The 15,088-nt window shown below is 32.3% G+C and overlaps 1 protein-coding gene across 4 annotated transcripts; it reads left to right on the plus strand.

Annotated features, from left to right (window-relative positions):
• Positions 1 to 1,056: 1,056 nt before the first annotated feature.
• On the plus strand, positions 1,057 to 12,332 carry LOC132716811 (acanthoscurrin-2-like). 4 transcript variants are annotated; one of them, XR_009623875.1, is made up of 8 exons: positions 1,057 to 1,123; positions 2,889 to 3,069; positions 3,293 to 3,377; positions 3,791 to 3,865; positions 4,457 to 4,626; positions 5,190 to 5,241; positions 10,528 to 10,568; positions 11,080 to 12,332. XR_009623875.1 is itself a non-coding variant. In XM_060700148.1 (7 exons), exons 1-6 carry the CDS (start codon positions 1,078 to 1,080, stop codon positions 10,556 to 10,558), a joined length of 588 nt encoding a protein of 195 aa, XP_060556131.1. In that variant the 5' UTR covers positions 1,057 to 1,077; the 3' UTR covers positions 10,559 to 10,568; positions 11,080 to 12,332. The 4 variants fall into 4 exon arrangements, 2 of the variants coding, with proteins under 2 accessions (XP_060556131.1, XP_060556130.1); XR_009623876.1 differs by lacking the exon at positions 1,057 to 1,123 and adding an exon at positions 1,826 to 1,929; XM_060700148.1 differs by lacking the exon at positions 5,190 to 5,241.
• The last annotated feature ends 2,756 nt before the right edge of the window (positions 12,333 to 15,088 follow it).

The following is a 15,088-nucleotide window of genomic DNA, read 5'->3' on the forward strand; positions in this document are numbered from 1 at the left end:
TGGGGGGCCCGGGGGGGGGAGGGGAGGGAAAAAGGTGGGGACCGGGGGGTTTATAAAAGGATATTTATTTTGATTTCCAGCTTAAGGGAAGTTGTAAAAAAGGTTGAAAACCCACGCAGTTTTAAAATGTAAGGAAGGGGGCTTTTTTTCTCTTTCCTTAGGGACGACAAAAATTTCATAAATCTATATATTTTTTAAAAAGTCTCAAATATTTTTTCACACCGAAAAATCTTTTTTTCCCAAAATTAGTTTTGGGAAAATATGTAAATTATTTTAAAAAGGTTCTTATAAAAAAGTTTACAAAATAAATTAAAAATTGTACTTTTTAAAAATTAATGGCAATTTTTTCAGAAAAGTTTCCCCTGAAACCTTTTGTTATATCTGAAGGAAAAAATTTTGAATACGTAAAATAGCCTTTTGGGTTTTTTGTTTTTCTGTAGTTAATGGTCCTTTTAAATCTGTTATTTGATATTTATAAGCTGTGTTTTTTAAATTCTATCTTGTGGCTTTTTTCCCTCCGTTTAAACCCTTTAAAATCAAAAGAAATTTTTCCGTTGTTGAAAAATTTTGGGTATTTTTTTTTGGGGGTGGGAAAAATTTAAAAAATTTTTTTGGGACTTTAAACTTTTTTTTTGTGTAGGAAATTACAAATATTTCAGACTTCAAGTGCATTTAAAAATTTGTTTTAGATTATAAATTTCTTTGTTGAAGAATGGATGGGGGGGGGGGGTATGCTGTTTAAAGGTCAATAATGAATGTCAAGCTTTACTTGTGGAGGCCCAAACTTCTTTGTGCTCTTTCCCGATGTGGTATTTCAGGCAAAGTAAACCCTAGATTAGAATCCCTGTCCTCTAAAATGACAGCATGATCAATAGTTTTCTCCCAGTGAAAGAATTCAATGTCCTAGATGGAATTTTTCTTCTCATGGAATGACCCTGTATTGGCAATGTTTTGTTATTATTTATCTAGACGAGGTGGTGGTGGTGGACGAGACATGGGTGGCCGTCAAGGTGGATTCGGAGGTGGTCGTGGAGGCGGTGGGCAGGTGCTGAAACTTCGGAGGACGCGGTGCGTGGAATGGGTGGCGGTGGAATGGGAGGAGGTGGAGGTGGTATGGGTGGAGGTATGTGTGACACAATATTAATATCAAAAACTGGAGGGAAAAAATTCCTTAAGGCACTTTTTATCCTGTCACTTTTAGTAAGCCATTTCCCTTTAAAATCGGTTAGCAGGTCAGCTGTTTCTCAGAAAACCGTTCTATTCAATATGAATTATCTTTGTTTGGCCTTATAGCATGAATATAACAGTATGATTCTGAAAAATAAAAAAATAAAAGTCTGAGTTATCTCTTGAAATAACCAAACTCACTTGATATGCTCCAAAAGACATGAGAGTAAACACAAACTTGATATATCACAGAATTGCGCCCAGATTACTTAACAAAACAATTGTCTAAGCTTCTCTAATTTCCTTACCATTAAGCCCTAGTTTTATACCTGTAGATCCCCCATTGTTCCTTCTTGTTTCTGAAATAATGTATAACTAGATTTAAACTCAAAACTACGCCAAAATTATTTATGTTTCTAATATTCTATTTTATAACATGTATGTACCTTTCTATTTAATCATTTAAATGCTAATTTTCTATTGTAACACAATTTCGGTTTTTGCGATGCCAAAAGGGAAAGGATCGAAGTTGGAGAATAATGATTATTCATAGAAAGTGATGTCAGGAAACATGCATGGTTCAAAGGTTTTGTTTCAATGTGTCATCAATATTGATGAAAAAAAAGATATTGCAGTGAAATGTTTTGTTTAAGGTCGTGGAAGAGCGAGAGGTGCTAGTAATTTTTGGGTGGACGCCAACAAGGCAATGATTCAAACCTGTCCCAAAATTTGGACTTTGGGGATCATCAGACATAAAACCAAGTAAAAAATGATAAAATATATGTGTGCCTTCTCCCTGCATTGCTTCCTTATACTGTCATTAGCCAGAGTATTAGTGTCCAATTAGGCAAATTGTAAATTTGTCTGTTTAAATATGTCAAATAGCTTTTTCTACAGCTTTTCAAAGGTGTCCCTATCTTGTATGCATTTTGGCTGACTGGATTTTTTTTTTTTTTTTTTTTTTTCAAGACCATATATTCAAATATCCTTATTTGAGTGCCGCAGTTTACCTTGTACATGGCCATTTTCCATTGGACTTTTTCAAATAGTTAATTTATGCCATTGAGTAGTCTTACAAGTTACAAATATTATCTGTTTAAAATAAGTTTATATTGATAATTTGTTTTCCTGGCAAACTGTCAATGGTTATCAAAAATTGATTTTTTTTTTTTAACAAGTCTACATAATAAGTTTCCAATTTTATAACAAGTCTACACCAACGAAAGAACTTGCAAGCAAAGTAAAGAGTTATTAGAAGTAATAATTTAATTTCTGAAATATAAGTTTGTCCCCTATCACTTTCAGATGCTCTCTTTGTGCTTTTTGATATGTTTGTTATTTACAATGTTTAATTTGATTAAAAGACAGATTTTCCCTTTGGTCTTTTAAGTTGGCATTATATTTAATAATAAAGCAACTGCCATTCAGTGTATGATGAAACCACTAATAAAATATATCTGATCTAAGCAAATATTAATTTGAACAAAAAAATGATGATCTTATTAATATTTATATATAAGCAAGTGCATGTTTTAACATTTTAATAAATTTAACAAAATTGAATGTTGCAAATGAAGAGCCCTACCCCAATGTTCAAAAAGGAAAAGAAGTTGCTTGCAAATGGCATGAAAGGAACATCTGGATGCCCTGTCAGTTATGTTTAAATGAATAAAGTTATATTTTTTAAGCGCAATTTAAACAAATAATCTGCGGCATTGTAGGTATGGGTGGCGGCCGTGGAGGAATGGGCGGTGGTAACTTCGGAGGACGAGGCGGCGGTATGGGTCGTGGCGGCATGGGCGGTGGAGGTATGGGCGGCGGTGGAGGTATGGGAGGTGGCGGAGGTATGGGAGGCGGTGGCATGGGTGGAAACATGGGTGGTGGTATGGGAGGAGGAATGGGGTAAGTGTTAAATATGAAACTTATATATTTTTAAGTAGAACCTGCGTTTAGTTAATGATTAACAAATGTTTAATTGATTAAATAAATTTATTCAGCCTGCTACCTTTAAAGGAATGAAGTTTGTTTTATCTTTAGTTTGAGAAAAATATCATCTTGATACATCAAGCAATCATTACTCATATTCAAAAGATTAAATGATGTTTATTTTTGTTGTTATATATAGTGGTGGAAATATGAATCAAGGAGGTTTTGGTGGAAACCAAGGTGGTGGATTTGGTGACAACATGGGATTTATGGATGATAACATGGTATTCCTTATTCCAGCATCCTGATTACTTTTTTCTTATTGATTACAAATAACTTACGTGTAAATGACAAATTTTTATGTAATCTTTGAGTCTGTGAAATGAAATAAAATTTTTAATACATGTTTATTTCCAGACCTGTTGTTAGAATTTAAGATAATATTTAATCTGAGAATTGGATAAAAGTAATTCACAATAAAGTTTTAACTTGTTCATTAATTTCTAATTTATGGAAGTTAGAAAAAAATTAGATCTGCTCATTCTTAATTTGTTTGGAGTTAGTATATTGCAATCATATGTTAACTGTCTGGTCAAGTAGCACAAATTTTCAGGCTGGCCTACATAGTTGTATAGTTAAGTCATATATTCTGCGATTAATATTATTAGAGGTAATTGGTTTAAAACTTGTCTTGCAGGGAGGTATGGGAAATCAGGGAATGATGTTTGGAAATGAGCCAACAACCAGTACCCAGGTCACAATACCAAAGGATGTAAGTATATATTGTGATACAGGTTCATTACATAACGCAAATATTAACATTAGTGTCTAAACAAGAATCCCAAGTTTGCTAGAAATATTTTTTATTGAAAGCATTATGTTGTCGATGTTGGGCGATTCAAAAAGATACAGATTGAAAGACTCGAGCACATGTCTGTTAATTCTTGGTTTATATTCTTTATACATAGGTTATTTTGTACATGTTGCACAACGTCTTGAGCATTGCCCATGTAAATATAAATGAAATGCTTCACTGAAATATTTAAGTTAATTAGTATTCAATTAAATATATAGAAAAGTGTTTATTATCACGCCCTTTATGTAAAGAACAACTTTTAAAGGCAATGACAACATTCATACTGAATACATATAGTTCATATATATTTTGTAAAATGTTTTTTTTGGGGTAAAATTTAAGTATGCTCTTTTAAGCATACTTTTCGAAGCTAAAATGGTAAAAGTTTGTACTGGGAGAAAAGCTCGGAAAAACCCATATTTGCCGAGTTCCGGATAACAACTATTGAATTGCATGAACTATTGTTATATGACTGGTATATAATATTGGTATACCATTTAATAACAGATGGCTGGAGCTATCATAGGTAAAGGAGGTTCCCGAATCATGGAGATCCGTCACCAGTCAGAGGCCCAGATTGTCATTGACGAGGCCCTGCCCGGATCTAATGACAGAATCATCACAATAACTGGTACAGAGGAACAAATACAGAATGCACAATATCTCTTACAAATGAGGTATGCTTCAGGTTTTCTTAAAAGTTAACTTCTTTGTTAACATTTGTGGGCTGATGGTTTGACTGTTACACTTGGTTTTAAATCTTTCCTTCTTCTCCTTTATGTTTAATTTTGAAGCAGCTTTCCTCTTAAGTAGAATGTTTTCAGTCCTGTAAGAAAATTTTTCAAATTGTTTGATAAAATGCTGTGCATGATAAAATGTTGTGCATATGTTGGCTGAAAGTTTAATTAAAAAAGAAAAGAAATTGACAAGTGTTTTGGGCAATGGAGATTATTTAAGTGGTTAGCTGCTTTAATGTAATGTATTGGGTTTTATATAATGTGTAAAAATTGAGGGTTAAAATTGTTTCTGAGTTACAGGTGAAAGGTTTATATTGATGTGTTCTTGAAAATTCAGTTGTTGAACAACCAGCACCAATAAGCTTAGGATCTTTTTATTTTTTTTACACAATCCTTGTATGCTTTCACAAAAAATGGTCTGTAACCATTAAGTATAATTAAGGAAAATTTTTTATACATTTATTAATTTTGAAGACAGAAAAGTTTTTCTGTTATCGTTTTAGTGCTCGGGAGCTTCAAGCTGGGGCCAGGGCCAAAAACCATTAGTTTAGGGGGGTAAGTATCTTAAATGTAGATGTTGCCAAAAAAAAAATAAATAAAAAAAGCTTAAAAAATATTAATTTTTTTAAATGAAAGTCTAAAAAATTAGGTGAGAAAAGCATGCTTAAATATTATTCAGTAATTTACTTACACAGTTCGCAAGTTAATATTTATTTAAAGTTTATTATTTCGTTTAATTTTTTTTTTTTTTTTTTTTTTTTTTTTAATAAATTGGTGCTGGTTTTGTTCAACAATCTGCATGACCGTATTTACTAGGCTAGTTAATGTACAAGATAGATAATATACTTCTGAAAATTCGCAGCTTCATTTTGAACTAGAAGATACTGACCTGTGTTCATTTATGCTGTGACTGCAGTTATTTCTGTTTATAATTCCTTTTATTTGATTTAATTGGAAACTTTTATATTGATTTGAAAATGTGTGATTACAAAAATGATATTTTTCAACATCACCCAAATGTAAAATGACTGGTTCTTTTGTGTCAAAATACCAGCTGTTATCTGTAGCTTGATGGTACCATTGTATCACAAACAGTTGCTGGTGTCTGTAGAAAATTCATTAATGATAAATTACACACCAGCTCTACGTTATTACCTGTAATATGCTGTGGTTTATCCTGGCATTGTCTTAATTAAACATTGTCCAGCTGTATTGATTAGATGTATAAGGTAACAAATGAAGAATTTACAGGGATCGGCTGTAATCGTTAATTGAACAACATAAACTTTAATTGAACTTAATCTGATGATCACGTTTGAGCAAAGATCTCCAGATAATTACATGTTTGATTAATGACCATGTTTGCATTCTCTGTCTTTTTTAAAGACTTCCTGTTTTAGTTCATATGAACAAGCTAACATTGTTGCATGAATTTGATATCAGGTGCAAATTAGTGATTTACTTATACTGTACCGAAGTTTTATAATAAACTTTGTGCTAGTTTTAAAGCTAGATCTGTCCATTGTTTGTGTGAGAGGTTTTGATGTATAAATACTAGTATTGATCAGTCAGTGACAGTATATATGTGTATGGTCTGTCTGGCTCTATACTGGAGTCTGGCATAGTAAAGCATGGCTACAAGCTAACAGCTAGTTAAAATGATAAGTAAAAATTACATATGGTTAAAATGATAAGTAAAAATTTGTGTTCACAAAATTTACTACCGGTGGTCTTGATGAAAAGATTGGAGTACAGTGTGTATGTACAATATAGCAAACTTTGTTTCCATAGCAACATCTTCTTTAATTTGATAACTTAAGAATCATTGAAAAAACAAAACAATATCTTATCCATAGTTTACAAACTAGCTGATTTTTATGCATGAAGATTAGAACTTAGAGACAATGTTTAATTAACAATTTGAGTAGTAATTGACATATTTTGTGAAAAAATGATTGAGTTGGGACACATTAAGAGTACTGTAATGCTGTATTTGAATATTCTAGGATAGAGTAGATAGCTATTAGTTGTTAGATGTTCCCTCGGGCCAGTGGAAATTTCTCTGTGACAAATGATCTTGGATATAGTGTCTAATGGTCATTTGTCTCTAACCACTGATTCAGAAATCATGTGGGATTAGTAGTGAACCACTTGCGGACGAAAAGTGATCCCTATTATTACTGGTTAGTTATCCAGGAAAGTGGATATGGCCAAAAATGCAGATATAGATGTAAAAACTAGACATACAAACAGATATAACAATTTAAGAGATGAGATAGGAACATATTTTACTAACTTATCCAAACTGTAGATTATATCTTAGATCTAGTCTGAAAATTTAACTACTGAATTAGTTAGTCAACTGATTTCATAGATGAATGGGATGAGAATGGATGAAATTTCTTCCCTATCTAAATAATGCTTTAGCACTTTGGTGATGCGGATCTGTTACTTCTACTAACCTGCATGTGGAAGGGAGTTACCTCGGGATGCGCTTAGATTATAACCGTTGAGCCTGCATGCGAGATGGAAGACTTGTGATTTTGTTGTTGTGTGTAATGTTGAACAATGAAATACAGTCTTCCATATTGCATGGAGTTATTTACAGCTTTTACTAACCAGCATATATAACCCCGCCTTCTTCTGTACCATATATACATGTATATACACCAGACCACGCCTTCTGCTGATTCTATTGGATGCGGACAATTCATGCATATATTAACAATGCTTGCAACTTGCATATATTTACATAGAAGTTAGAAATTTTACACAGCTACTGAAATTTTCTTTTGGAAATTATTAATTAACAATACATAACTTACCTGTAGCATTCTTTCATCTAACCTGCAGCCATTTTCAGGATAGCAATTTTAGGATAGCAGCTTTAGGATAACAGTAAATAACTGCATTTTCACTAACAATTGCGATGTGTGAGGTGGCTTTATATCCAGGCTTTTGAAAATGCTGCCCTCTGCTTCGTGATATTTGAAGGAATTAGAACATATAAAAAAAAGTTGCTTGTCATGAATTTGTTTCTCCATATACCATTTTATCAAAATAGTTTCTTCATTCTGGACAATCAAATAGAGAAGTTATTTCTTCAGAACTTAGTATAAATCTTCTAGATCAGTTCATCAGGAGGAGTTCTTTTATGATCACAAAGTTAAAGATGATAATTGATTTGGTGGCTTATACCATTTACCATACACTGCCATTTAAACACCGCCTCCGTGGTCAAGGGGTTAAAGAGTCGAGGACTTCTGATCCAGTTACCTCTCTGGCTTGGGTTCGATCCCTGGGAGATGCTTTGGTAGTTCAGCACGGAGGAAGGTAGTCTAGTACTGGTGTAATTCTCCAGGAACGATGGTTAGGAAACTACCCACCTATATGACTGAAATACTGTTGGGGAAAAGGCGTAAAATGAAACAAACAATTTTAAAAAATGATGTTTTTTGTTGTTTTTTGTTTGGAGAAGTTGACACTTATTAGACAAACTAGTACTGATGCCAAATCAGACTATGAAACTTGAAATGTTTTACTCTGAGTATTAAGTATTAAACAAGAATTTACTATATTTGAATCACTAAAATTTTCTACTCAGTAAGAGAAATTTCTGCTTATTAAAGTTATTTTAACAAGTAATTTCAGCGTATAATAAGTGCCTTATTTGTGATTAAAAACAAAATTTTGCTTTTCTTTGCTTTTTATTACCAAAAGCCAAACTATTTGTGTTTTAGATTTTTAAATAATAGGAATAGTGTTATGTAACTGACGTTTTTTTGTGTGTTTTGTTTTTTCCAAAAAAAAGAAAAAGGTTTATAAAACAACAAATTGTAAAGGAAGCACACATAATACAGGTAGATTGTCACTAAGGATATACACAGAGAGCTTCCACACTACACAGAAATGTCTATGTATGAAAATGTACCAAGTACAGATGTGCATAAACTGTGGAAAGAAAAGATTTATGACAAGAGGCATGGGAGGTGCTGAACAAGATTTCAGATGCTGCCAAAATAGAGGGAATTTCTTCATCTTTTAAAAAAAAAAATGGATTAAAATAGCTCAAGCTTACATTGATATGAATAAAAAAAGAACAGTTCAAGGAAGAAAATATGTAACAAAGTAGTACCAAGTCAAAAAGAGGACATATTTGACTTAAAGGTGAACGACATTACTATTAACTTAACAAGGGAACAGAAAAATATAGGAAGAAGTAAGGTATTTAACACACCTCTTGGAATGTCATTTGATGAAGAAACATGATAGTGAGGGTACAATGACTGTTGGAAACTGAATATTTATATGAAAGGAAAGGAGTTGTATGACAGACTATGACGTCATGGAAGAGGAGACAGATCTCTATAAACAGACGAGTGTGAATTTAATTGATCCATGAAAATGGACATGTCGATGTAATTGCTAATACAAGCTTCCTTTTTCCTTACTTTGTAATGTAGATTTTTAACTAAGTAGTTGTAGTAAAGTTAAAAGACAGCATAGGTAGATATAGTAGTGATCAATTTAAATTTAAAAAAGATAAGGCAACAAAAAAGCATACAAGTATGATTATAACCTGCTTTACAATAATCGCCATGAGCTCAAGCTACGGGCAGAATCGTTTGGTACTGCTGTATTCATTTCTGACAGCTTTTTCAGAAACATTGCTTTAAAAAACCCTCAAAAATTTTTAACCCTGAGCTATTTTCTTCTCTGGTTTTAAATTTCAATTGTTTTTTTTTTTTTCTGAAAAATTAAAACGATAAAACAATTCTTATTTATAGCAGTGGCATATAGATTTTCTGTAGTTCGTCCTTTCTATTTTCATGTCTGTTTGTAGACTGACAAAACAATGGAATGTGTGTGTGGGGGGGGGGAGGGCATCTGTGTTCCTATGGATATATTTCTAGTTTCAATTTACAAGGGGCACTGCTGGGTTTGCTGCTTGTTTAGAATCAGACATGTGTGCAAAGGGATTTTATTGGTGTTTATTCCAAACATAAAACAAAAGAATAGAATAGCTCTTGGGTAGCATTTTGCCATTATTTGCCAGTATTTAAAGCTTAACAAAACTATATAAAACTGGTGAAAAGTAGTGAATGGCAGAAGAAAGTTCTGCTGTCCTGTTGTTGCTATGGAAACATATTTGTTAATGCATGTCTTTCTGTAATAGTGAAACAAATAAAAATATTTAAAGAAAGTAATGAGCAAAAAATATCGTCTGATAATAATTTTGTCATCTGAGAGTCTTAATTATCAGACAGGCTTTTCGTCTGATAATAATTTTGTCATCTGAGAGTCTTAATTATCAGACAGGCTTGATTTTATAAAAAAAAGAAAATTTATAGACATGTTTGGGCTGCCTTGGTTATTAAATTACAAATAACAGAGACAAATATAAAAAAACAAAAGTAAAGTAAAACAAAAAGAATTGTACATTCTGTCTGCAGATTTAATTTAGTTTTACTAATTCTGTCTCAAAGTTCTTTAAATTCATTCAGCATTGTTAGATAGGTGGACTGATGGATGATAATTTGTGTTTAATTCTTTGGTTATGTTAAAGAAAATGTCACAAAGTTGAAAGAAGTGGGCCCTGCAGAATCATTCCATGGCTGACATTGAAATTTAGATTTTATCACATACAAGTCACACAATTCATATACAACTATTCTTGTACATCTTAATGTTAAAAATTTGTCTGCTAAATTGAAAAATGAAATGGGCACATTTCTGCTGAGATTTACATTTCTTTAAGTTCCTTTAGCTATTAATTTTTGGCAACTAGCACCTTAGTATGAATTTGTATGTAAAATAAACTTTTTTTCTTTTTTATTCCAGTGTGAAGAAGATAGCAGCTAACAAGTTTTAACATGAGAAATGTAAGTCTATATTATTTTGATTCTTTGGACTTTACAGTTTTTTGTCACAATATAGGCAGATAATGCTGTAGTAGCATTGCGAAAGCATTTAGTTTAGATTTAATTATTTTGTCTTGAATATGCTCATTTAAAGCACTGTCAAAGTCTACTTGCTGGTTTACTGGTGTCATATAAAGAAACATGTTTTGTCCCCAGTAGGAGATAAGACACCCTTACCACTATAGGACATTTCTCCCTCAGTCATATCATCTATTATACATTGTCGTGATTGTGTAGTAGTTATTTCTATCACAAGTTTAGCAATATACAAGTGTTATGCTCAGTGTAACTGTATCTTTTAAAAGTTTAGTAGGTAACAGGCAGTGTTCTTTTCAATAATTTATGGTTAGTTTTTACGGCAATTTTCAGATGAGTTCCCAATGAACACTAAAAATTTATTTCTATACCAGTAAAAGAGTAATTATAACTGATAAATGTCTTTTATCATAAGCATAAATTTCTCTCTTTTCAGGAACAGAATGATGGTGTAACCACAGAAAAGAGTCTGCTTTTGGAAAACTTGCAAGCATTATTTCCCCCACAGACATGTTTGAAATACTAAATAGACCTACAAGGAATCAAACATGATGTTACACCGCCATTGTTCTTCATTTTTACTTCATTGTAAATGTATCATTAACTAACTTTGATCCTGGTTCTTCACCAATGACACTTGTATATATTAATCATGTTGTTCTGTTTTGTGGAAAATAACCCAGCATAGCTTCTTTTTTTTTAACAGAATCATCATCCGGTTTTAATGACATTGTATTACAGCTATAAGCTGTTAGATTAAACATTAGGTCATTGTTGCCATGGAAACATGTCCTTGTTACAGGAATCCCTGAATTTTATATTAGACTCATACCTGAATCATGGAACTCATATTTTGTATTCTTCATTTTCTTGCTTAAAAATCAACATAATGGACTAAAGGATCATTTGTGTAAATTTTCAATTCTGTACAGGGTGTGTTAAGAACTCTGGATTTTTTTTATACGAGTGTTTTTTTTCTATCTCCCTCCGGTTTTGTTGACGTCAAAGTTATATTAGGGTAAACTTGATGTAGATGTTGCCAAGGTAACTGCTGGATTCTGTGAATCACCTTTTGCAGGTAAAATACAAATTAGCGACTGTATTTTGATTAGTGTTAAGACTTTTTTGTCAGTTTTTGTATAAGGTGAGGATTAATTTGATACAAGGTGTGAAATTGGTTGACATGGAAATATATACTCATTAGCCACCAGCATAGGTCATGTGTTGAGTGCAGCAAAATGTATTAATCTGTCATACCAAATAACAGAAAAACAACCTTGAAAATTTTCCATCACAATTTTTCCTCTGAAAGTCAGTAGGACATGGGTAGATAACTTTAATGTGTGTTGAAATTTTAGAACAAATAGAAAAATGATACAGAAGTTTAGAACGAAAGAAAAATACACAAATAAAATTTATGAGATTATTTTATCTGGAATGTTTTTGGGCCTTTTATTTTTACTTTTAATTTCACATTACAATAATGTATTCAAACATAGTTACCGTATAGGCTTGTAGTTGGACTTGTGTTTAATTTGGAAGACACTGAGATATATTGACGTCCTTTTTTGTTTATGTATACCAGTCTTGGGGATATTGTTTAGTTCGAACAAATATGAAGTAAAATGCCAATTCTTTATTTCATTTTGTTGTAAATTTTTCTTATCTGAATAAAATTGTGGAATACAAGTGTGTTTTGGTTTTTGTTTACTTCATTTATTTGACAAGATTTTTAGTCATACAGAATATTGTTTTACTGTAATTTACCATTCTGATTATCATTGGTTAAAGTCCATTTAATTGGTTCATGGCCGAGTAGTAATAGTTGTTGATTTAAAAACCACACCCCTTACCACTGGTTTCAAGTCCTGTCTGAGTCTTGCATGTGAGGAAGCTATCTGAACATTGGTGGTTCTATTTAGGTGCCTGCAATAGTCCAAAATATATAGACCTTTACTGGATTTGAAGCTATTTTTTACATTGGTCAAATCTGCTGTCTCTAAAACAGAATGGAAATGCAAAGTTTTTCAATTAAGGACTAGTGCCTGAATTAATAATGCACAGAGGGGAACCCGAGGTCTCTCCACCAGTAAAGCTGGAAAGTTGCTATATGATCTACAGTATTTGTGTGATGTAAAAACCAGCAAACCAAAAAACGCTTCAAATTTAATACATACATTTACTCGCTAATGGCAGATAAGGGAAATGTTTTATTCTAACAATTTTTAATGGAGTTTCACTCTTGGTCCTTGTCAACAGGTAACCTGCTGAATTTGTATAATGAATTTGACCTGCTTGGAAATTATTTTCAATATCAAAAATACAAAAGTTGAGCCACCAACTGTACAAAGCCAGGTCAGACTGCATTGATGGGTCTCTGTGTTTTCAAAAATCAAAACTGCACAGAGAACTTCATCCTTGAAGCGTATGTTTGTAATTAGTAGCATACACATTTGAAGGATTAAAAGAATAATAAATGAACTTGGAAGGAATTTTTTTTACCCCACAAAGTTGAAATGATTGACATTCTGTCCAGATCCATATGAAACCTGGTGATTATATTGTTTGGGAAATGATGCTGACTGTCCGAATAAAACAGATGTGTGTAATTGAGTAGAGGCAATTTGAAATTTATAACCATGTATTTTAAAGGAAAATTGGCATGCATGGTGTAGATTTTTAAAGACAATGTGTCTACATTTCAAATTTTTGAAATACATATCAATGTTATGTTACTAAATAAGTGTGCTGTTTTTGAAAATCAACATTGACCTGAATATTGGAGAGGGCATAATCCAGAACTGACATCATATTGTACAATTGTATTGTAGATTTAGTCCCTTAATTGATGGGCAGTGTTTACTATAGGGTATTCTCTAGACTTTTTCTTTGCCACTCTTTATTATCTTAATAAATTACATATAAGGAAAAATATCGAGAGAACCAACCCCCTGTTGTGTTTACAGCAAACTGCTGTATGGAGACATCTTTGTAAAAAAATAAAAATAAAGCAGTTACCTCCCTTTTATAAGCTGGACCATTTATATTGGAAGATTTCGTTATATGTAAGGACACCAAATTCACTTTCTTTCATATTCTTTTTTTTTTTACTAAGAGCTATAATCAAATTAATATTTCTTCATGAAGTAACAAAAAACAATGAGACTATGTTTTCAAATGTTTTATTTTTTTGTGACAAACTTGAGGATCTTTTTAAAAACATTCTACCTAGATCAACATATAGTTTGATAAGAGAAGAAATTACATGTGACCAGTTTTATAAGAGCTTGCCTAATTTTAAGCAACTTTAGAGCTTAGATCATTAATTGTTGGTTTTTCCCATCTTATTCTGGGGTTCAAACAAACTTTTGGCCTTATGCTTCTTGTTGCACTACCATCAAAATAAAGAGTTCAACTTGTTGCACTTACTGTTGAAATATTCACCAAGTTGTAATTGGTCAAAGTTGGTTTGTACCAGAGATTAGATGAGACAAACCCACATTTGTTGTGTTCAGGAGTATACCTAGTGATAAATATATTCCATGTTACTGACATTTCTAAATGTGAACATTACGAAATGATTTCCTTGGAACACACTTGCAACATATTAAATTAGCTTTTATGAATGGCGGTTGGCTAGATTTAAGGATGCTTCCATGCCAGAAGAAATAACCTATTAATTTTCTGAGATTTTTTTTTCCCTTTTGCAACAATATTCCTTGACGGCCTTCGATTCTCAGCCATAGTAAAAAGTTCAAAATCTATGTCAAATTTTTAATTGCTATGTGGACTAACAAAATCTGTGAAAAAAGGACATATGGCCAGTAAAGAAATTTACCCACCTAAAATATAAAGAAAGTAGAGGAAACAGCCATGTTTGTGATCATAAAATCTTTTTTTACATATATATACAAAAAAGAAACAAAAGTAAACTTAGCTACAACTATCACAGACATGTGTATGTATGGACAGATAACAAATGTACAATTATATTCTGTAACAAACAAAAAATCCTAACAAATTTATATACACTATATTTCTTACATTTGTGCCGTGTCTATGACAAAACCAACAATGTGTTTGCGACCAGCATGGATCCAGACCAGCCTGCGCATCCGCGCAGTCTGATCAGGATCCATGCTGTTCGCTTACCAACTCTATTACAAGTAGAGAAACTGATAGCGAACAGCATGTATCCTGATCAGACTGCGCGGATGCGCAGGCTGGTCTGGATCCATGCTGGTCGCAAACCCATTATGTTGGTTTTGTCATGACGCGGCTCATTTAATTATTTTGAAAAATGTACTAGAACAAGATGAATTTCATAATTTTAAATTTACTGATCATCATTTATGGTGGAAAGAAATTACTTAAATGTACCATTGTCATATGATTGACATTTTTTCAATGAATATAGATTTGAAGAAAATTGACATAATTATATG

This window comes from Ruditapes philippinarum, unplaced genomic scaffold (genome assembly GCF_026571515.1).
Source record: "Ruditapes philippinarum isolate M1 unplaced genomic scaffold, ASM2657151v2 ctg6203_1_1_1_1, whole genome shotgun sequence".
Classification (NCBI taxonomy): Eukaryota; Metazoa; Mollusca; class Bivalvia; order Venerida; family Veneridae; genus Ruditapes; species Ruditapes philippinarum.

Excerpts from the sequence above, each read along its gene's own strand:
- LOC132716811 (XM_060700147.1), top strand. The coding sequence starts at position 1,078 with ATGGGTGGCGGTGGAATGGGAGGAGGTGGAGGTGGTATGGGTGGAG. Across the intron at positions 3,866-4,456 it reads AGGTCACAATACCAAAGGAT|ATGGCTGGAGCTATCATAGG; the intron begins GTAAGTATATAT and ends ATTTAATAACAG. Across the intron at positions 4,627-5,189 it reads CAATATCTCTTACAAATGAG|TGCTCGGGAGCTTCAAGCTG; the intron begins GTATGCTTCAGG and ends TTATCGTTTTAG.